At 39.5% G+C, this 24927-nt stretch overlaps 1 protein-coding gene across 3 annotated transcripts in view; it reads left to right on the forward strand.

Annotated features, from left to right (window-relative positions):
* Positions 1 to 24927, forward strand: part of MACROD2 (mono-ADP ribosylhydrolase 2) — a 1284297-nt gene that overhangs the window by 316021 nt on the left and 943349 nt on the right. For all 3 annotated transcript variants that reach the window (XM_054021788.1, XM_054021790.1, XM_054021789.1), the window contains exon 4: positions 2545 to 2574. In XM_054021788.1, the coding sequence (XP_053877763.1) occupies positions 2545 to 2574 (30 nt within the window). The remainder of the gene's footprint in view (positions 1 to 2544; positions 2575 to 24927) is intronic.

Here is a 24927-nt window from a genome sequence, read left to right on the forward strand (position 1 = left end):
GAACCGAAAACTACTCATCCAATGACCAGTATATTTGCCCTCTACCAGACTCCTGTACCCCACTGGTCTGTGTCTGTCACACCGCTTATACAAGTATTGATTAATGTTATTGCAGCGAGAGTTGATATTGACTATTAAAGTAGTTTGGAAGCTGCTAAAAAAGTAAAGGATACATGAGCTGTTTGCATTTCATGGAATTCTTTAAGTCATGCTTTTCTTAGGTATTGCATTGAAATTCAGTGAACATAGGAGGTGGTAAAAATATGTGGATCAAAGCCTCCTGCTAATCTTTGCAATATATTTCATTTTATCTTTTCAAAGGAACTTGTATAGTGCTACAGTTGTGTTACCTGCTAGAATTTTTCAAATGATACCCATAAGACTAAAGGATTCTTGCTGTTGTACGATAACAGTAAATAACAATAACAGGATCTTTTTCTTTTCTTTTTTTTAAAGAGGCATTTGTGTTAGTTACTAAATACACTATTTTATGAAAAACGTAGCTTGGCAATTGTGACACTGCCTCTATAGAGTTGGGAAAGCTGGCGGCTGATGGTATGACTGAAAGAGGATGTAAGAGATGTACAAGAGGACCCCAAAAGAGAAAAGAAGTAATGAAAAAGCAAACTAAATAGACAGTGCACAATATGAATTATTTAGATTGTTAAGATAAACCATCAACAAAACCTACCATATGGATTTGTGCTATGTCAGAATTCAGAATTTGGTGATCATAAATTATTCCTACTAGTCCAGTAGTCATGGCTCCTATAGAAATAGCTTCTTTCAAATAGTAAAGCTCAGATACTAGAAAGAGATGCATGCAATACAACATATATTAAATACTTTCCCATAGCTTTAGGGCTTATCTGTATAGGGGCATTCAGGAAAATTAATCCAAATTAACTAAAGGGGTGAATATAAAATAGATTTGCTAAACTGCAATAAATCCCTGGGTGGACACTCTAATTCAGAATTAGGGCTTGTCTACATGGTCCCACAATGTGGATTAGAGGGATATGAATTGTAGCACACACTAATGTATTGAGCTGTAACTGTCCCATGTAGATCCCGCTAGTATAAACTAAAAGGAACCTAGTTCATTTTAATGTAACCCTGGTTGAAACGGGACTATATTAACACAAACTAGGTGTCTTTTAGTTTTCACTAGCAGGGTCTATATATGGGGCAGTTACAGGGCATCACTTCAGTGCGTGATGTAGCAGCTCACACCCCTGTAATCTGCACTGCAGGGCCATGTAGATAAATCCCCAAAGTGGCCTTAATTCAGTTTAGCTTAATTCACTCCCAAAGAAACCATGTGAAAAGCAGCTTCACTTTGGAAGTGAATTAAACTAAGTCAAATTAAGGCCATTTAAGTTCTGAATCCGAGTTTCTATGTATGGTTTTAATGCAGTTTAACTAATCCACTTTAAATTCACAGAAAAATTAATTCAGATTAATTTTCCTGAATATCCTTGTGTAGACAAGCCCTTAGGTTCTGGAGGAAGGAATGTTTTACAGTCTCACTCCTCCTTTGCTCATCAGTAAGATATGAAGGTTGGAGAGAAGTGCTTGTGCCTCTTCCCATTGATTAAATAATTAAGTAGAGTTTGAACCTTTATTTCCAGCTTTTCATCCACATTTTTGTGCTAAGGGAACTTGCATTTCCCATGCAATTGTAGGATGAGTACTTCACTGAAGGGGGCAAGCTTATAGGCTTACCATTTCCCCATTCTTGTGCCCAAGTTGTGGAGGGACAATGAGTGGCTGCAGCCACACCAGCTTAATTTGAACAGCTGTCTTGAATAGCCTTATTCTGCAAATTACTGCTGTGCATAATTTATCCTTTATGACTTGGACAGACAGCTGAATAGATACAGTAGAGCAGCATGTAAATATACTGGGTGAAATCATGACCCCACTGAAATTGATGTGAAAACTCCCATGGATTGTAATGGGACTAGCATTTCATTCACTGTGTTTTTACAGATGTCTGATTAGAGGATAATTTGCTCTTTACTAATTTTCATCCACAAAGGCCCTATGTCATAGAGACCCAGGAGAATGGGTCACAGAGGGCACCAAAGCCCATTTGCTGATCTCTAAACTGGCAAGGGGTTTTGCGCCTTTATTTGGTTGTCACAAAGGAATGTTGCATTATACAATTTCAGAAGTTTATGTAGTTTAAAAGTATTACTATTTTCATACATTGTTGTTAATTAAATTAATCTACAGGCCAAGAAGTGTTGCATAATATTTTACAAATAAAGATTTTGAGAATAATTTAGGTAAACATATTTTTTTAAAATATGAACCAATAATATCTTTGGACAAACAGATAAAAATGGAATGGTTTGAGTGAAAATCAGTAACTTTAATTGTTTTTGTTTTAATAGAATGTACATTCTATAATATGAACAATCAGTTTCAACAATTTTACACTATAGATATAAATTTGTACCTTATAAATAAATACTTTCCTGTTCTGTTTCATTTCATATTTAAATGTAATGCTAATTATTCTCCTTTTGCTTTTCCTAGCTAATTCCAGTCTTCTTGGAGGTGGAGGGGGTAAGTCTTTTGTTTAACATTCTCCTTACTCTCAAAAACACTATGTATGCTCTGAACAAAAACAATGTTCAGTAATGCCGATAACCACAATCACCACAGATCATCTTGTTTATGTATAATAAGTTCCAAATGTAAAACTACCTGAATGGAGAGAAAACCAGGTGAGCTTTTTATCCTTTACATACAGCCAGGAGGTTGTGACCTTTCCTTTCAGATATGGACCTCGTAACTGTCACCCATGTCACCTCAAGCTTAGGCTGCTGTGCTGTGCTCTGTTTGGGCTCACCTTCGAGCCATTCAAAAACCAAAAACTCTTAAAATTGTGAGTTAATGAGGCACAAGCTTGTGAAGTGCATGACAGAGTTGCTTCTAATATCGTTCAGAAACACAATATTTGTTCCCTTTTAATACATGACATCATTTTGCTAATTATGTATTACTGTAGCCTTAAGAGCTTACAAGAGTTAATAGTTGAAAAAAATTATGCAGGATTAAATTTCAGCATTTCTCTTGCTCTCTCTCTTTTCTGCAGGAGGGGTGGGAGGAAAGGCTCCAAGCTAGAAATTTCACAATATAGTAGCTGTAAGGACAGCTATTAATCTTTCCTGGCTAGAGTTAAAAGGATCGGATGATCACAGCCTACATATGCAATTGGAAAGGAAAGGATTCAGTAAAAAGATTGCTGTTGCTTTTGAGACTCAGAATGATAAAGCTTTGTTTGCACAACCTGAACAGTGTAAGCAACCATCATTCCTGATCCATGAAGAGTGGATTCTCATGTGAAAAAGTGCTTCAAAACTACATTGAGAGGGAGTTAGAAACATAAACAGATTTTTAGTCCAAATACAGATCAGAATGTAAACCTACAATGAAGTGTTCTCTAATAATTTTCCGGACAAGTTAATCTGTTTCTATTTCTTTGAGGCAGTTTGTGATGCACCAAATTTGGTATTATTATTTGTATTACTATAGTGCCTTGTGTCCTGCCCAAGGTAATCCCTCAACAGTGATTGATATACAAAAGGTGAGGTTACTATACCATCTCTTAAGTATTTATTCCCATTTGATAACTTTAAAAGTCAGTGCAAATACTCAAATTTCAGTCAGGTTTTTAGAGAAATGGTTATTGTAGAAAAGTTTTAGTTATTGACTTTCAGCAGTATTTATTCAGCTGGACTGTACTTCAGAAGTTGGTATCCTGTTACTGTGGCACCACAGAATGTAGCTTGTCCTCTTGGCTCAGTCTGACAGACAGGATGACGACCAGTCTCCAACTGGGATTTTTCTCGCTTTTCAGAGCAACCATCTCTGCTTTTCCAATTTGATTTCTGCTTGACTCAAAACCACATTCAGAAAGGTGACCTTTGCTACCACATCTTGATGCCATTTTTGTTTCTTAACCAAGAAGGTGAAAGACACTTGCTCCAAAAAGGCAGACACTGCTCTGGAATCTAAAATAAACTTGAAAGGAAGTGAGGACATTGGTTAGTAAAACTTCAGAAATTCAAAATGGAACCCCTCAGAACCATAAATCAAGGAGTTTTCCTGGTATTGGTGGATCTGAGGACACCCAGCTACAAATCCCCATCACTCACTCTCTCTAAAAGTAACTAGGGCTTGTGCTGAACAGATGGTCTTTCTAATAAGCTCTTTTCCATTCAGCCTGGAATCAGACCCGAGAATGTTGGTAAAGGTCATGTTGTTCACGTAGTGACACTCTCTCAAATGGGTTTGTGAGATTCCTTCTCTAGGTGACTAGTTTATTTGGCCACTCTCAGGACTGGGCCACCCAAATGGCATAGGAGTCACTAGCTTTGTTCAGTTTACTAGCAAACAAACAAGCAGCATCCTGGCTTATGACTTTTCTTTATCCAAGCAGAATACATACTGCCTTGAATAAGAGTCTATCAGGGTGGGGAGTAAATGTGGATCCGTGCTGAACACAGGGAATATGGTCTCCAATGGAAAGATGATCCCTCACTCTCTCAGATCTTGGGAGACGGACCTGTCCTAGCTTACAGACAACTCCCCAACCTGAAGCAAATACTCACCAGCAACCACACATCACTGAACAAAAATACTGATCCAGGAACCTATCCTTGTAACAAAGCCCAATGCCAACTCTGTCCACATATCTATTAAAGTGACATCATCATAGGACCTAATCACATCAGCCATACCATCAGGGGCTCGTTCACCTGCACATCTACTAATGTGATATATGCCATCATGTGCCAGCAATGCCCCTCTGCCATGTACATTGGCCAAACCGGACAGTCTCTACGCAAAAGAATTAATGGACACAAATCTGACATCAGGAATCATAACACTCAAAAAGCAGTGGGAGAACACTTTAACCTGTCTGGTCATTCAATGACAGACCTGCGGGTGGCAATTTTGCAACAAAAAAGCTTCAAAAACAGACTCCAGCGAGAACCTGCTGAGCTGGAATTCATATGCAAACTAGATACAATCAACTTAGGCTTGAATACTGACTGGGAATGGCTGAGCCATTACAAACATTGAATCTATCTCCCCTTGTAAGTATTCTCACACTTCTTATCAAACTATCTGTACTGGGCTATCTTGATTATCACTTCAAAAGTTTTTTTTCTCTTACTTAATTGGCGTCTCAGAGTTGGTAAGACAACTCCCACCTTTTCATGCTCTCTATATGTGTATATATATCTCCTCAATATATGTTCCATTCTGTGCATCCGATGAAGTAGGCTGTAGCCCATGGAAGCTTATGATCAAATAAATTTGTTAGTCTCTAAGGTGCCACAAGTCCTCCTGTTCTTTTTGCGGATACAGACTAACATGGCTGCTACTCTGAAAAATGGAAAGACAGTTTCCTATAAACACCCTTGAGCTGTAGGCAACAAGGTTAGCTGCCTTACTGCTAAGAAGCCTGAAATGGGAAAAAATTATCCTCAAAAGTCCAATCATGACAGTGGTCATGTACCTGAACCATCGGGGTAGCAAAAAAAAAGAAATTTAAAAAATTAAAAAACTCTCAGCTTGCTCCTGTTTTCGTGGGTATAGGTGGGTCTCCTCTCAGTGAGGTTCTGTTTATTCCAGCTCAACTTCACTGTACAGTGGATGGGTTAGGCTCTCCAAGTTTCTCCTAGCAAAGCTGCAATAATGGGAAAGTCCTCTTTGTAGAGCTGCTTGCAGTGAAATTCAGTTCCAAGTGCTTCCTCTTTCATGTGACATTTTTACAACACCATGAAATGTCTTGTGTCTCAGAAAATGTTACCTGTTCTAAAATCTAGATTTCTTTTCTAAAATCTTTCTAGCATTGAACTCATCATAATTGTAATCAGATTGTGTGAAGAACCCTGATCTCCTCTTCCTAAATTTTCTAATGATCTATTAGAAAGAACTTTTAAAATAATTCTTTGGAGAAGAGTTAATGGACCAAGTTTTTGATAAACATGTTAGCAAGCTTGTCCTTTGGTTCAAGTGCCAGTGGCTTTGCATCACTGCCAGCTACTTTTGTGCCATAAGAGACAATCACATTTTAAATCAGTCGTCTGACCAGATTATCTAAGTATAATTGGGCTTCTTAGAGCCAAACTGATGATTGTTCTTCAATTCCAATTTTAAATCTCCTGTGTATATTTTTATGACTGAATGAAGAGATATGAAAGATGCCAGACAACAATTATTCAGATAACTTTTTTTGTTAAACGAAACATCGAGAAATGAACACTATTTTTCAATGGTAGACTTCTATATTTAACTAAAGATTCTTTTTAAGACTTCTTTCTGCTTGTCAAATACTCTTATGAAGTAATCTTTTCTTTCTTTTAAAATTAAATTCAGTTTTTATTAAGAGACAGCGTGATTGACACATTTTATTTCACTTTTCACTTTATTTCAGGTCCAAATTTTTCACCAGGTTTACCACCCAACTGCTTCCATTAACTTGTGCAGAACAATTATTTATGTATTATTATTTGTTTCTAGTGTCACCCACAGCATCACAGTGGATAAATGCAAAAGACAGACCCTAGCCTGAACAACTTATGTTCCAAGGTCAATATTTTCAAAAGGGGGTTAGTGATTTCTGGTGCCTCCGTGTTTTTTTTTTATGCCCAAATTATAACTCCTTTCAAATTGCCTGAATTTCAGAGATGGTAAGGGGACTCTAAAAATCAGGCATTGTAAGATGTCTCCTTAGGTTGGACACTCAAAAATGGAGATGCCCAAAATTACTTCTTTTGAAAAATTAGGCCTAAAGTTGTGTGATAAGCATGGGCCCATTACTGCACACCTTTTCCACAAGAGTAAAGTCTGCAGGATCCTGGAACCATTTTTTTTTTCTGCTTAACAGTCCATCTTTTCTCCTTTGCCTTACCACTTCTCAGTTGTTTCCTTGACGGTATATTCTTTCTAGACTTGCTGGACTTAATGAACCACACATTGCATGATAATCTTTGGGTTGTCCTTCTTTCTGTTTATCCATGATATTTTCAATTCAAGATTATAAACTAATTAGTAACAAACTAGCTTTTTCCTATAGGTTTTAAATTTGTTCATTAAAGGTGACATTGGTTGTAAGTATATCCCAATGTCCTAACATTATTTATAAAGTATTTTATATGTATATATATTGAGGGGAGGGGAGTCAAATTTAATATGTCCTCTTGGGAATGTAAGCACCACACCACTCCCATGTAAAGACACAGCTTATTTCAGCAAAATAGTTATTTTGCCAGTTTATCGTAAATCAGTTCCCGAAATGAAGCTATATTGCAAAACAACTATTTTGCTGGTATAGCCACTAGAGCACTAGAGCTTTTGCCAACATAGTTATGTCAGTCAGGGACTGGGGGAGGGGGAGATATCACACCTTTGATTGACATCTATGCCAGCAACATTTTTAAGTGTAGTCTAGGCCTGCCTCTCCAATTTTTAGCCTACAATTTAAAGGAATATAGTATGTAATCATAAACCATATATTTAACTTCTAAGTGCATTTTGTAACTATATAAACGGGGAGTGAAAAAGAAATCTCACGTTAGCTATTGTTTTTACTAGTAGAGTGAAATAAAGTTCTGTGTTTTGCCAAGAACTAGATCTGATGTACTCATGCATTGTAAACCTTAAATACTCTCTTTTAAGAGACAAAGGGGGATTTATGCCAATCACTGCCCACAAACATTGAACATTACTACTACATATAGGACACTGAGGCCTGGTCTACACTAGAAAATTAGGAAAGTATAACTACGTCGCTCAGGGAAGCGAAGAATCTACAGGTAGTGTCTACACTTAAGTGCTCCAGTGGTGCAGCTGTAGTGTTTTAAGTGACAGGCCCTGAAGGACCTTTTCATACTTTGTCAGTCCATACAGGGGGGGGCACCAGCGCACCAAGCACGTGCCTGAGGCGGCAAGCCGCTGGGGGTGGCCTGCCGGTCACCATGAGGGTGGCAGTCAGGCAGCCTTTGGCGGCATGCCTGCGGGAAGTCCGCCGGTCCCGCGGCTTCGGCGGCAATTTGGCGGTGGGTATGCCGAAGGTGCGGAACCGGCTGACCTCCGTGCTTGAGGCGGTAAAATACATAGAGCTGCCCCTGAGTACATAACATCATTTATTTTCCACACAGGCTGCTCCTTTGAACAAGTATTCACATTAAAGACCCAGCTCTTTTAGATTATTTGATTTAGCCATGATCCCAATGAGAAGTCAGTGAAAAGTTTGAGAGTACCAGTATAGCACTGTCAAGCCTCTCTGATTCAAAGAAATAAACAATGGGTTGTTGTTTTTTGGTAGAGTTCATTTATCTCTTCCTTCATCATGTCAAATAATGTTAGTGACATTGGGGTATATAGTAGAATCTCAGAGTTATGAACACCAGAGTTAGGAACTAACCAGTCAGTCACACACCTCATTTAGAACCAGAGGTATGCAATCCAGCAGGAGCAGAGAGAGACACACACAAAAAGCAAATACAGTACAGAACTGTGTTAAACGTAAACTACTAAAAAAAGAAAGGAAAAGCAGCTGTGACGTTGTGCAGTCTATATAGTTTTATAAAAACATGATAATAAGTGAATATAATGTAACTGGGATATGCTTCATGCGAAAGGTCTTTTGTAAGGTATCATTACAAAGCTTATAATCTACTGAGTGTGATCATCCTATTTGTATAAAAGTACCACTCTTGTATCTAAAACTAGAAATATGAAATATAACTCTGAGGGCCTATTGTAATTATGCAAAGGGTGGGCCATTAATGGTGGTTTGGAATCTTGATGACTCCCATTGTCTGCAGATGGCTGTGTTTACCTGTGAGTCTTCCTGTATACATGTGTGTGCTGGCAAGTGGGTAATGAAGTCTTGCAGTGACATGTGATCGTGTCACCTGAACTGGAATCCATCTTTAACCTGGTGCTTTTCCAGTGAGGGGGGGAGGGGTGGAAACCCAGAGGGACAAAGGGTTCCCGCCTTATGCAAAAGATATATAAAGGGGTGGAACAGAACAAGGAGGAGAGGGAGGAGCCATCATGAAGAATCCCCTAGCTATCACCTGAGCTGGAACAAGAGCTGTACCAGGGGAAAGAATTGTGCCCAGGCCTGGAAGGTGTCCAGTCTGAAAAAAAACTTACTGAAGCATCTCTGAGGGTGAGATTATCTGTATTCAGTTTGATTAGACATAGATTTGCGCATTTTATTTTATTTTGTTTGGTGACTTACTTTGTTCTGTCTGTTACTACTTGGAACCACTTAAATCCTACTTTCTGTATTTAATAAAATCACTTTTCCCCTTATTAATTAACTCAGAGTATGTATTAATACCTGGGGGAGCAAACAACTATGCATATCTCTCTGTGTTATAGAGGGCAAACAATTTATGAGTTTACCCTGCATAAACTTTATACAGGGTAAAATGGATTTCTTTGGGTTTAGACCCCATTTGGAGTTGGGCATCTGAGTGCTAAAGACAAGCACACTTCTGTGAGCTGTTTTCAGGTAAACTTGAAGCTTTGGGGCAAGTAATTCAGACCCTGGGTCTGTGTTGGAGCACACGGGAGTGTCTGGTTCAGCAAGATAGGGTGCTGGAGTCCTGAGCTGGCAAGAAAAACAGGAATAGAAGTAGTCTTGGTACATTAGGTGGCAGCTCCCAAGGGGGTTTCTGTGATCCAACCTGTCACAGCAGCATTTTTCTTTTGCATAGTAAAATTTCAAAGTTATATTTAGTCAATGTTCCATTGTGAACTTTTGAAAGAAAAACCATAACATTTTATTCAGAGTTATGAACAACTTCCATTCCTGAGGTGTTCGTAACTCTGAGATTCTACTGCACTTACAACCAGTGAGGTCTTTGAACAAATGTATGTGCCTAATTTTGGCATTCAGCTAGCCTCAACAGCTGTTCGTGGCTTTGTACACTGTCACATCATTTCTTATTGTATGCGGTGGTGATGTAGCCATGTTGGAGCCAGGATATTAGAGAGAGGTAATATCTGAAAAAGAGCTTTGTGTCAGCTCAAAAGCTTCTCTCTTACCAACAGAAGTTGGTCCAATAAAAGATATATCTGACCCACTTTGTCTAATGTCATCCCTTAGAAATTTAGATAACTATAAAGACATAAAACTTTACTGGGGAACAATGGTCATCTAGAACTGATAACCTGAGGCAAAAGGACTATTAGCCGTAGTTGCTCATTAACCCCTTGATATGCTCTGTTAGAAGATAGCTGTTGTAATCATTTTTTAAGTAAAGAAAATTAAGTGTTGAACTTCATTCTCCCATTGTCATTCTAGTCCCCCCCACCACCTCTCTTTGAGTAGGATGGATTTGATTAGTACTGAATCTAGAGGTTTCAATATTATGGAAATACATCAGCCAATCAGGTTTTCTATATTTGTACTTTCTATACAGAAGTAATACTAGATCTCCTTTGAGTGATTGTGTGTGTACACAGCCACACCCACACCCCTCTTCAGGTGAACCTGAGCCTGGTGCACTCAAGTCAGAGACTTTTAGCTAGCAGTACCCATTGTACTTATATTTTGCAGGTCCTCATGCCTCAGACCTAGAGTGTAACAGACAGAGCTGCCCTGACCCACTCTTAATTCCTTCTCACTGTCTATGGCTAGGAGTTAGAAGTCCCAGTGTCACCTTGAACGCAGAGTCTTTTACCTGCTAAACAGTGTATGTAAATAATTTATAGCAGTGTTTCCCAAACTTGGGACGCCGCTTGTGTAGGGAAAGTACGTCCCTCGGCCTGCGCCGCTTCCCGCAGCCCCCATTGGCCTGGAGCAGCAAACTGCGGCCAGTGGGAGCCGCGATTGGCTGGACCTGCGGATGGGGTAGGTAAACAAACCGTCCCGGCCCGCCAGAGGCTTTCCCTACACAAGCGGTGTCCTAAGTTTGGGAAACACTGAGTTATAGTATTAGTTAGTTAGCTTAGTGTAAATAGACAGCAATATTTTTAGTGTTTTCTTTGTTGTTTCATGAGTAGGGAGTTTCTCTTCTTTCTTGAAGCCACTTTAAAATGTAGGAATCCCCCAGCATTGTCCTTCCTGTTATGCTGATATGCCCTCAGTGATGTGTATGTATGTTGCTTGATTCGTTGAAGTGAAGGGGACCTAACAGACAGATGTTCTGTCTGTCAGCCTTTTACTACTGCAGAAATCTTCTGAGTTAGGCCTGAGGGAGTGTCTCATGGCGAAAGTCATGCAGGTGGTTCAGATCTAGGCTAGTCCATAGCTGAGTGGACTGAATATTCATTATCCAGAAACGCTCTGTCTGTTCGTTCTGTCTCTTTGGAGTCTCTCAAGGGTCAAAAACCCGTGAAAACAAAAAGGGAGAAGAGGCATTGCTGTCATTCCCCTGGATCCTCTTCCAAGTTGATTGTCTTCCAGGTTTCGGGAGGGAAAACTGAGTTGAAAATGCCTCCTTCACCTCTCATAATAACTTTTACCGTAGAGTTTCAGACTAGGAAATTAGTCTTTGTCAAATAGACCCCGAATTCCTACCACCTAAACAAGTACCGCTCGGGAATCATCTGACATGGAATATATATGTGCACAGTCATTGAAAGGAAAAAAATGTAACTATTGTTCTTCTAGCCTGCTGTACACATATATGTTCCATGATCCACACTCCTTCCCAACTACTTTAGAGTCTATTGACATCAGGTTTCCAGTGTGAAGGAACAGATGGAATCAGGGCAGTCCTGCCCTTTATGCCCACTGAATGGATACTGCTAGCTAAAAATCTCTGACTCAAGTGCACTAGGTGCACAAACTACTAAAGTGAAGTATATATGTGTGCAACACTTTTTGAAGAATACCTGTTACTACTCAGGTAAGTAACCATTTTTTTTATTGATAATCTAATGGTCTAGAGTAGAATATGATCCAGCCTGATGGTCCTTGTTCTCCATTCCAAGGTTTGGATCAGACCAGAGGCATATGAACATCTCTGACCTTCAACTCCTTTTATATAACTCATTTCCAGCGTAGATCTCCCAGAGTTACATTGTAGACTAGGCTTTTCTACATAGATCAGCTATTGTAGGTCAGTTTGGGGTTTTCTTCCCCTCGTTCTTCCTTTATGTTTCTTTTTTCTTTGTCATGTCTTGCCAGAGAGGCTGTTTCCAATTATCTGGGCCATCGGGCTCAACTTTAATTTAAATGTTGTTGTGGTGTGTTTTTTCCTGTGTGTACTATATCTGGATACATAGTGAGAGGAGGTATATAAATAAGTATAGTTTATTTTAGATGTTACAAAGGAAAACATCGATTGCTCTGTGTACCTGGAACTGTACTTGCCCATTAGATCTGATCTGGTAGGTAATTCCCTTCAAGACCTTCTATTTTATTTTAATTTAATTTAATTGCCTGGTCAATTTAATCCAAGTATGCTAGAGAGCTAATTTTTTCCCCCTGGAGTTGTCGGGGTTGCTTAAAACAAGACTGTGCCACGGCAGAGTCCAATTTTTGCTTAAATTATGTGTATATATTGTTCTTTCATAGGTTGTTTATTTATCCCTTTGCTGCTTCTCTTACTCAGCCATATATACACACCAGTAATAGAGGTTTCTGGATTGATGTAACTATACCTTTTGACTTAGTCAGTCCTCATTTCTTTATCTGATTGGATACTGTTACAAAGGTCCTTCAGAAAAGAATAATTCAGTGATTGCTTAAATGACTCCACACAAATAATTTTGTTTCTTGCAATAATTGATATTAATGGATGACATCTGAAGTGCATTGTTCAGGTGTGTGTGTATTTGCCACTGTATGCTGATTACTTTTTTCTAGACCGTACATATTTAAAAGGTGTGATCAGAACATGGTCCTTTAAGGCAGTATTCATAGTTTAGCCAATGTATGAGTCTGAAAATAATAGTGTCCACACTAGGCCGACCTACTCTACTGCTTACAAAGCCTGTTACTGTTGCTACTTCATTCATTCAGCCAGTGGGAGCCACTAACAATTACTGTTTACCCATAAGGGGCCGAGCATGCTGACTCCACAGTTTTTTTAACTCATGCCTAAAAATGGGACTTTAACAGTGTTCCCCTGCTTGGCAGGCGTTTGTGCTACTAGTAGACCACGCAGTGGATAAATATGTTTTTTTATTTGAGGGAATTAAATTTATATCCACCTACTAATAGAAACAGAATACATAAGCTGCTACAAAAATAAATAAATAAAAATGTACTGCTTAAGCTCCATGTGTATTAGAGCATGGACGTATTTTACTTACATTTCAGGAAGCTACCCTGCTGAGTAAATATACAGTACTGTGCCATTTCTTCAAAAGTGAGGCAGACCATTAGCTAATGTTGATGCTGGGATATGCGAACACCACAGTAAAGATTTAAAGGTGGTGATCATTACAAATCCAAGCAGGAAACTGAGGCATAAGGACTTTGTCTTCTTTGCATTGTCTGTTGTTGAGATAAAAACACCAGGAACAAAACTTACAATACATACTTATAAATCAGTACTTAAGGTCATGATGTAATCCCCACCCCCAAAATACTGCATAATGTACACAGTAATATATATTTTACTTGAATAACGCAAATGTAGAAATAAAATTAACCACATAGTGTAAGCATATCGACCTACATTATATTTACATTTTCCTTTAAATCTGTTCTTTATAAACATGTAGTAGGCACTTTTGGTTTTGTTCTATACATTTATTTTCTAAAACTCTTGATTGGGTACAATTTTGGAATACCTGTGTGATGAGATTTTTGCAGATTCTGCTCATCTCTGAGAAATCCAGTTCCTTTGCCCCATCTCAGGAGTATCTCACTTTTAAAGCTATGGTAGTATGTGTGCTCCTCAATATAGGAAGGATAAAGGCCAGTCTACAGACAGATGCAGGAAACAATTATTTTTTCACTTAAGAAGCAGGGCAAAGGTCTTAAACTACATATGTTGTGAAATGTTTGTTGAAGAACTTAGTTCCTACCATGAAAAGTGAATTAGAGTGTTAGAAAATGGCACATTCTGCTGTGCGTGTTTATAATGAAAAATGCACTAAGCCAATTGTTGGAGTTTGTGTTTATATATTTACCATGCTGCTAAGGTTAGCTTGAAATAAAATACTTGCCTGGTATCCTTAAGGTAAGATCTACAAATTGGGACAACTGTCACAGTTAGTCAGTTTCATGCCTAACAACCTTGACAATGTCCCTTTCAAAGGAATAAGAATGAGCAGAATGCTGCACTGAAGACATGTTTCATTTGATTTCTAAGACGATCCTGGACCTGTTTTTCAGGTTAAAGGCTTGATCCTATTTTCATTGATATCCGTAGCAAAATTTTCATAAACTTCAATGGGAGCAAAAGTAGGATTAGTCTCTAAATGAGGAAATATAAAGCTTTTTGGCAAATGCAGATCTTTTTATTTTTATTTTCCTGGCTTTGAGTTAAAATCTTACTTTTTAAATCAATAACTAATAAAGTTTGCATCATGTAATTTAAATTGCACAAAGTGTGGAAAATAATGTTGCCACTGTTTTGGAAACCACAACACTAATGTAATTTTGTCATAGTCTAGATATAAATTAAATATTCGCAAATCTTTTGCCCTAAATGTAATTTTCTGCCATTAGGCATAATTGTTTAGAGCCAAAACAGATTCAGACAAGCAGTACCAATGAAACGGCTTTATTAAATGTTTGACCTGCAGGCAGAAACAGAGATACTTCACTCTACCTGACAACCCTGCTAAGGTTGTCACTATAGCATAGAAGAAACTAGACTCAAATTATGCCAAGGACTTTTGCTAAACTGTATAATCTCCCTTAGGGCAAAATGAACAAGAGAAGTGTTTTTCCTAAGGCCAAACTTCCATATATTATGGAGCAAATTATACTTAAACTCTATGGCTATGATCCCTGAAACTTATGGCAGAGTTGCATTGAATTTTGTAGCAAGAGCTTTTAATCATTTGATAACCTTCAATTTTTAAAAAATACCCAATGAGTTGAAAAATATACCCAGCACCTAACACTAGGAGCTCTGCAGGAGGGGTAGGACATAGCCGTGTCCAGTATCGCCAACCCCAAACATTCAAAAAAACATGAGTAAAGCCCCAAAAAATCAGGAGAGATTTTTTTAAAAATAATAAATTATAAATTTTGGATTCTTTTTGCTTGCCTGCAGGCTTTTGAATCTTTAGGTTACACTTGGGTGACATTTTCAAACTTCTCTCTGCAATCATGAAGGCTACAAAAAATTTCAACTTTGTATGGGACTGGGCGACAACTTAGTAAACGTGTCAGCACAAATGACAATGAATCAATTAATCCTTGAATAAGTGATCTGTGTGTAGTATACATACAAAATACTAAGCGAAAAGACTATTATTAAGATTGCAAAGTGAAACACACTACAAAAATTTAGGAAATGCCAGAATCAATGTTCATTTTTATTTTGGTCCCCTTATTCATATGTATTATGATAATCTTTAATTACATCATCACACAGGACCCCTGCCTCATTCGCAAGATGGGCACTGCTTATTTAATGAGCAGCTATTCAGTATTTTGTTTTATCCTTACTGTTCAGTGTGTGGCCCAAGGGCAAACCCTGCTCTGAAAACAGAAATATTAATTTCCTCATGGGTGTAATCATGATAGTAACTCAATGTTTTGCAAAGATTAATTAATTTGTCTTCACAAAATGCCTGTGAGGTGAGGGGGGTAGAGTATTATCCACATTTTATGGATGAAGAACTGAAGCACACAGCTGAAGGTCAAAATTTTCCACTAATTTTGGGTGCTTAATTTGAGAATTTAGGATCTGACTTTTCAGAGTACTGAGCACTACATAGCACTTACTACGTTCAAAGCACAGTTCCTGTGATCAGAACCCAGGGTCTCATGTCAGGCACCCAGAAAATGGGGAACACACAATTAGTAACCGCCTGCGAAGTTTGGTTTAAGGAATTTGCCTGGTGTCACATAGGAACTTTTTGTCAGAGGCAGGGATAGAATCCAGTTCTCAAGGGCAGCATTCAACTGCCTTAACCATTCTCTTCCTGTAGTCCCCTCTGTCATTCATTAGACACCTTTCAACCTCTGCAACCAATGAGGCAAGGGTCCTACACACAGCAGTCTTTCACCAAACGGCCCTGCTTCATCTCCAGAGCAGCTCCATTCTGTGATTCAGCCATCTCCTCTTTAGGGGGATTCCTCGAACCCTAGAGTTGTAGTAAAAATTGCAGGCTCCTCAACTTCAGTGGATAGGAGGGGAAAATAATGTAGATCAAGCATAGGAAGGTGCAGTAATATGGAGCTTTTCCCTTTCCCGTGCACCCAACTACTGAGATTTTTCTGAGGTGGGGTGAGAGGTTGAGGCCTGTAGGATGGGAGTGCAGGAGGCCTTTCTGCTGGCTAGGGTGGCATAGCATACAGCCAGCAAACATGGTCTTTTGTGGCTTGAACAACCCTAGCATCTTGTGTATATTTGTCCTATGAGGTTGGTCCTAAATATTTCATTGCTTTCCTATTATACAAATGGAACCACTGAATTCCAAAGCCTACAAATATCATCACTCCTGATTCACAGAGGAGGAAAAGAGCAGTTTGCACCCTTCTGCACAAGGTGGCACTTAGACATACCTAATTGGATCCTTCATGATGTCTAAGTATGTACCTTTTTTAAAAAAATGTCTGTCTGTACTCACACTTCGCAGCTTTATTTCAAGGTTAGCTTATTACATGTAGTCACTTTGAATGCTAGTATACAGTGGGATTGATGCACTGCAGTTGGCAGAGCCCAGGCTATGTATCCCTCCAACGGTGAAGAGTAAACCTGAGAGGAGTCCGATAGTGCAAGTCACCCATAACCCCTGCTCTGGGAGAGAACTTGGAGCCAGCATGGGGCAGAGGAGGGAGAAAATTTCAGAAACTTGCAGCAAGTGGGGTTCCTGTAAATTAAAGCTGCACTTCCTTCCTGGAATCCCTGGAAAGAGGGAGGCAGTGCTACTACTGTCTGTGCTTGTAGGGCGATGCATTTTCTCTTTGACACGGTTACCCTCTGTGCAGAGGAGTACAAAGTGCTGTCTCCTCTTTATCTGTGGAAATGAATCGGGGTGATGCTGGTAGGCTTTGGAGTTAAGTGTTTACGTTTGTATAAGCGCTGACATACTAATGATGACTATTTTCTGTTTGTAGCTATATGTAATTTAATTAGGTTTCTTAGGATACGATTGTTCCCCCCCCCCCATGTTTAATAATTATGTGGGCACCAGGTGCAATTAATAGTATTTGCACCCAGAGGAAACCTTTTTTTTCCCTTCACCATTGTGTAAATCTTTTCCTGTGTCTTTCCCTTTGCAATAAAAATGCATACAGTGTTTAGTAGTTTCAAGGAATTGTTAACATTGATGTTCATTGCTTTACATATGTGTCGCTAATGATGGCTGGTAGTTTCTATTAGTTCAGTTTAAATATGTTTGCAGCTGCTTTCTGCTCTGTATTTTTAGTTTCATGTGTTGCACTAGCTTAGAACCCTTAGAATTTTCCAGCTCTGCTGCTGATTTGGGGTTTGGCACACATCCCAGGCCCCATGACAGATCTGCCCCAGTTTATTTGAAAAAGGGTTGGAACTAAGTAAGGGTCTCTTGTGCCTGAATCGGAACTGCATGGAATGCTGGTGAGACTACACCTCTGCTTGCCAGCTTAGCTGTGAACTTTTTGCCATCTTTAACAGTTCCCTAACCAAGTTGAAAGACAACCTTGACTAGAACTGTTTGCTCTAGAATAAATTCCTATATTATTTTAGAGGTTGAGAATTTCAGCTTTGAGATGATGCAAAAGACAGTGGTCAGGATAAATAACTCTCATAGAATTGTAATGTGATTTTTTTTTTAAAAAGGAGAGCAGGATTTCAGTAATGTTTTTATGATGTACAATGGCAATTCAATTAACCCATTAAGTAATGATAAGTAAAAACTGTCATTTCATTCTGTTTTTTTCCAGCAAGTTGTATACAGGAGTCCTGGAACAATTTTATAGTGGGGGTGCTGATGATGGAAACCATCGAAGCCATGTATTTGGTGTTTGTTATTATTACTTCAAGCCAGGAGGTATAGCAGCACCCTTAGTTCCAGCACCACTGGTTGTACATCTGCATTTGTAGAAACATGGAGCTAAACAAAATAGAAAAATGAGAGAACAAATATAAATTAATTAGTTCTAAAAAACTATTCTGTATTCATGTTAACTCTTGTTACTAATGAATGATTGATTGTCTACTATGTATTATCTTTTATCCAGGGACCCTAAAGTTCTCTGCAGCATAACAAACTACAAACTGGGCATAAGGGTCACTTCATTCATCTCTAAGATGAACAGCAGTATTTAAACAGTACAGCAACACTACACAACAGTTCAGTTGAAACTGGTAGGCAATGTGTAATTACGTACATGAAATTCAGCTACTCACCAGGGGAAGTACTTGTACTATTGAGAAAACAGCCTGTTGTTATCAGTAGTATTACATTAGCCCTGAGAAATCCCATTGTGCAAGTAACTGTACGAAGTAAAAGATGGTCCTTGTTCCACAGGGCTAAATAGTCAAAACTGTTTAGCATGGGAAATAAACAGAGGCACAGAGAGAAGAAGTCTCTTGCCTAAGATCAGCAAGCAAGTCAGTGGTTGAACCAGGAATAGGACCCTGAGTCCCATTTCTATTTCAGTGCTCTAAGCACTGGACCACACTGCCTCTCACACAGCCTGGGACTCTTATTTGATGCGTACCTTACGCAGCTCCATTTGCACTGGTTCCCTTGACAGTGTCCTTGTTTTTTAGTATCCTAGAAAGAGAAATACAGTATCACTTTCTACAGCAGGTAAGTATTCTTTGGAGATCTCTCATAGGAGAGCCGGTCAGATTTGACCTTGCACAATTTATGAGAATTGATGAGATTATCGCCGTCAGTAGTACATTTGCATGATCAGTTTTCTATTAATCAGTAATACAATAAATTAGTACAATGGGAAATGGTAGATTTGTAAGAACATAAGAACAGCCATACTGGGTCAGACCAAAGGTCCATCTAGCCCACTAACCTGTCTTCCGACAGAGGCCAATGCCAGGTGTCCCAGAGGGAATGAAAAGAATAGGTAATCATCAAGTGATCCATCCCTTGTCGCCCATTCCCAGCTTCTGGCAAACAAGAGGCTAGGGACACCATCTCTGCCCATCCTAGCTAATAGCCATTGATGGGCCTATCTTCCATGAATTTATCTAGTTCTTTTTTTAACCCTGTTATGGTCTTGGCCTTCACAACATCCTCTGGGAAGGAGTTCCACAGGTTGACTGTGCATTGTGTGAAAAAATACTTCCTTTTGTTTGTTTTAAATCTGCTGCCTATTAATTTAATTTGGTGGCCCCTAGTTCTTGTGTTATGAGAAGAAGTAAATAACACTTTCTTATTTACTTTCTACACACCAGTCATGATTTTATAGACCTCTATCATATCCCCCCTTAGTCGTCTCTTTTCCAAGCTGAAAAGTCCAAGTCTTATTAATCTCTCCTCATATGGCAGCTGCTCCATAGCTCTAATCATTTTTGTTGCCCTTTTCTGAACCTTTTCCAAGTCCAATATATCTTTTTTGAGATGGGGTGACCCCCATCTGCATGCAGTATTCAAGAGGTGGGCGTACCACGAATTTGTATAGAGGCAATATGATATTTTCTGTCTTATTATCTAACCCTTTTTTAATGATTCCCAACATTCTGTTTGCTTTTTTGACTGCTGCTACACATTGAGTAGATGTTTTCAGAGAACTATCCACAATGACTCCAGATCTTTCTTGAGTGGTAACAGCTAATTTGGACCCCATCATTTTACACGTATAGTTGGTATTATGCTTTTCAATGTGCATTACTTTGCATTTATCAACATTGAATTTCATCTGCCATTTTGTTACCCAGTCACCCAGTTCTGAGAGATCCTTTTTTCGCTTTTCACAGTCTGTCTGGTACTTAACTATCTTGAGTAGTTTTGTATCATCTGCAAATTTTGCCACCTCACTGTTTACCCCTTTTTCCAGATCATTTATAAATATGTTGAATAGTACTGGACTCAGTACAAACCCCTGGGGGACACCACTATTTACCGCTCTCCATTCTGAAAACTGACCATTTATTCCTACCCTTTGTTTCCTATCTTTTAACCAGTTACCAATCCATGAGAGGACCTTCCCTCTTATCCCATGACTGCTTAATTTGCTTAAGAGCCTTTGGTAAGGAACCTTGTCAAATGTTTCTGAAAATCTAAATACACTATAGCCACTGGATCCCCCTTGTCCACATGCCTGTTGACCCCCTCAAAGAATTCTAATAGATTGATGAGGCATGATTTCCCTTTACAAAAACCATGTTGACTATTCCCCAACAAATTATGTTCATCTGTGTGTCTGACAATTTTGTTCTTTATAGTTTAAACCAGTTTGCCCGTTACTGAAGTCAGGCTTACTGGCCTGTAATTGCCAGGGTCACCTCTGAAGCGCTTTTTAAAAATTGGCCTCATATTAGCTATCCTCCAGTCATTTGGTACATAAGCTGATTTAAATGATAGGTTACAGACTAGAGTTAATAGTCCTGCAATTTCACATTTGAGTTCCTTCAGAACTCTTGGGTGAATACCATTTCGTCCTGGTGACTTATTACTGTTTAGTTTATCAATTTGTTCCAAAACCTCCTCTTATGACTCCTCCATCTGGGTCAGTTCCTCAGATTTGTCACCTAAAAAGAATGGCTCAGACTTGGCAATCTCCCTCACATCCTCAACCATTAAGACTGATGCAAAGGATTAATTTAATTTCTCCGCAATGGCCTTATCATCCTTGAGTGTTCCTTTAGCATCTCGATCATCCAGTAGCCCCATTGATTGTTTAGCAGGCTTCCTGTTTCTGATGTACTTAAATTTTTTTTTTGCTATTACTTTTGGAGTCTTTGGCTAGCTGTTCTTCAAATTATTTTTTGGCCTTCCTAATTATATTTTTACACTTCATTTGCCAGAGTTTATGCGCCTTTCTATTTTCCTCACTAGTATTTAACTTCCACTTTTTAAAAGGATGCTTTTTTGCCTCTCACTGCTTCTTTTACTTTATTGTTTAGCCATGGTGGCTCTTTTTTGGTTCTCTGACTATGTTTTTTAATTTGGGGTATACATTGAAGTTGAGCCTCTATTATGGTGTCTTTAAAAAGTTTCCATGCAGCTTGCAGAGATTTTACTTTTGGTGATGTACCTTTTAATTTCTGTTTAACTAACCTCCTCACTTTTGTGTAGTCCCCCTTTCTGAAATTAAATGTACAGTGTTGGGCCGCTGTGATGTTTTGCCTGCCACAGGGATATTCAATTTAATTATATAGTGGCCGCTATTACCAAGTGGTCCAGCTACATTTACCTCTTGGACCTGTTTCCACTTATGACTAAATCAAGAATTGGCTCTCCTCTTGTGGGTTCCAGGTCTAGCTTCTCCAAGAAGCAGTCATTTAAGGTGTCAAGAAACTTTATCTCTGCATCCCGTCCTGAGTTGATATGTACCCAGTCAATATGGGAATAGTTGAAATTCCTCATTATTATTGAGTTTTTTTATTTGAATAGCCTCTCTGATCTCCCTGAGCATTTCACAGTCACTATCACCATCCTGGTCAGGTGGTCGGTAATATATCCCTACTGCTATATTCTTATTAGAGCATGGAATTACTATCCATAGAGATGCTATGGTACAGTTTGGTTCATTTAAGATTTTTACTTCATTTGCTTCTACGCTTTCTTTCACATATAGTGCCACGCCCCCCCCCCCCCCAGCATGACCTGTTCTGTCCTTTTGATATATTTTGTACCCTGGTATTGCAGTGTCCCATTGATTATCCTCATTCCACCAACTTTTTGTGATGCCTATTTGTCATGATTTCCATTTGTAGTTTTCATTAATAAAATTGGTATAAGAAGCTAGTAGTCATTGAAACTTGGAGGTTTATGGGGAAAATACTATCCATTTAATTTTTAGTGAAAACATCATTATATTGTATTGTAAGCTAAGAATGTACCTGAACCAACATTTGGTCTGCTTAGTTTGAGACATGAACTCCTTTCCCCCCCTTTTACTTTCATTTCAGGCTCCAAATAAGCCCCACTCTTCCACTGTTCCTTTCCTGCTTCCCCAGATACCTTTCTTCCTCCAAGGTTGTCCCTACTTTTGATCCTGTTCTGGGACCTAGAAGTTCATGGAAGCTTTTCTGCTAGGTCCCAAGTATCACAACTTTAAAGTGTTGTATATCCAGAATGCACTGTATGTCCCGAGAATACATGGGATTTGAAGTTTTGTTGTGAATAGGCTTGCTAGAAAGGTGCTTAGACTTGTTCGGCCCACTGGATGGGATCCTAGTACCTGTGTGAGGGAACCCCCTGGGGGTTACAAGAAGAGAAGAAGAGTCAGAATTTTCATAGAGGACTGAAGTAGACTAAATGGAGAGGGATTGTGAGAAAGAAAAAATATTTTTTAGCTCACATGTTGTCTCAGCATAGGCAGCATTTGAGGCCTGAAAAAATAATTATGATTTGCGGTTAGTATTCACCTCTGTGTTGTAAATACATATTTTGCCAAGTACTGTAGACTTGATTCACACCCTGGATTGTTTCACCCATGGCATAAAGATGCAAACCGCCTGCAACCTTCACCATGTAGGAAGAGTCTCAGAGTTGTCAGGTGCGGCCCAGAAAATGGACTCAGCATCTTCCCTGTCTAGCTGCTGCCTCCTACTAGACCTGCAATTTAAAAGTATAAAGCTGCCCTTCCCAGCTGGAAACTGGGAGAGAGGTGTTGGTAATGCCACCAACCTTCCCCAGAAATGAATGCGGCAAGTGCAGGAGAGACAAACATCTGACTCCATGCAACAGGTGTCATTGTAGCTTGGTATGTTCATTGTGAAAATGCGTATTTTCCCACGAGACTGCAATAACTTGTCAAAATCTTTATTAATTTTTTTTAAAAAGACATTTTGTTGAACAAAAATCTTCTAAGAACTGCACGAGATCCCTTGTCCCCCATTGTTTTCCCCATCTCTATTTTGTGTAGTGGGGAGCTGAGGGGTGACAGTGTCAGTAGCTGGTGTGAATCTCTCTTTACTATGCTCCCTTTCTGATTTAACCATCTGACCAACAAATAACAATTGGAGAAGGATGGGGAAGTGAGCAGGCAAATTGACAGTGCTGATGTAAGCCTAGGAAGAAGCTCCCCATATCCCAGTGGCTCCAGTCGCATACTACATACAGCAGAGCTGGAAGAGGAATAGAAAAGAGGAGGATGTGGAGTGTAAGTTGCCAGAATGCCATTGAAATTTATCATGCTTCTCACTTCCTTTTCCCCTCCCTCTGCCCCAAGCTCACGCTATGACAGTCAGTTCTGTGTTATTTGCCATGCCACCAAACTTTGATAAGGTAACTCAACCGTGAAGGAGAATTGGTTTCATGGCTGAATGCAGAACCATTTTTGAAGCAGTGGTTTTACTAGTGATTTTTGCTTTTCAGATTTTTACTGGCATTAGATTGACACAGTCTATTGCTTTTATGCTAGATTCAAACAACTACGGAAGCCAAGTCTACTGCTTATTTTGAACGACGCTTTCAAGTATCGTTAATGTCATTAGAGTTTCCTCCTTGTGCTGAGGGACCACAGCTGTTTCATGTTTGGGTAGGTCTTAGTCTGAAAGCTTCAGGTTCAAACTCCACCCCTTTGATGGCATTTCACAAACGTGTTCAGAGGCATCCATTTTCTAGGCTACTCTTTTAACTAACCTATGATTATGCACTGCATCAAAGAAATACGTTCTCCTTGAACAACTTTTAAACCACAGATAAAATATACATCAATAGATTACAGTAACTTATGCTAACACACCATTTCTTCAGAAAGAGCACTTCAGGGACAGAAATGTGATGTGAAAAATAATAAACTTGAATACTAGCAACGGTTCTTGTTAGAACAGTGGTCAGGTTGGTACACCCTCTCCCGACAGTGTCTCGCCTGCCATCTCGCCTGCTCCTGGACCCACATCACTCTAAGAGCCACAGTGTCCTCTTCATGACACAGCCCTATGGCAGTTTCACGATCTGTACTCCCCTCTTCCAGGGGCCCTACAGTCAACTGTCCATCCACTTCCCCAACGGTAACTGCAGTCAGTTGTCCTGCCACTTCCCAGTGGTGAGTGGGAGGGACCCGGGCTCACCCACTACTCCAGGTTCCAGCCCAGGGACCCTGTACGTGGCAGCCATGTGCTGCATCCCCTCCAACTGCTCAGTGCATTTCCCTGGGCCACTTCCTGCAGCCCCAGCACCTTCTTTGCCCTCATCTCAGGGCTTCAGCATGCCACTCCTAGCAGCCAGCCAGGAGCTTCCTCTGTCTCCCCTCTTCTTGCCCAGCACTGTTTTGTCCAAGGAGCTAGCTTCTCTCCATCTACAAGGCACCCAGTGCTCCTTCCTTGAGCTTCAGAGAGTAACTGCCCCTGCTCTGCCCTGCAGCTCTTATTATATGGGCCTGCTGAGCCCGGATTGGCTGCTCCTCACAGCCTCTTTCCTGTGGGCCGCTTCCCACGCAGTCTCCCTAGGGCTCTATTAACCCCGTACACATCAGTATGGGGTGGATGCACCATCACAAGGATGTTTGTATTTTAACTATCAGTTAATAAAGTATATTTTGTATATGTGAAGGATGGGCAATTCTTTTTAGATAGCAGGGACAGTAATCGTTAGTAAGGCATTTGTCCACACTTCATGTGCCATCAGGTCCCTGACTGCTTTTCCGTAGCTGTAGTTCTTATCTCATACTCCCTGTTTTTGGAG

This window comes from Malaclemys terrapin, chromosome 3 (assembly GCF_027887155.1).
Source record: "Malaclemys terrapin pileata isolate rMalTer1 chromosome 3, rMalTer1.hap1, whole genome shotgun sequence".
Taxonomy (NCBI): Eukaryota; Metazoa; Chordata; order Testudines; family Emydidae; genus Malaclemys; species Malaclemys terrapin.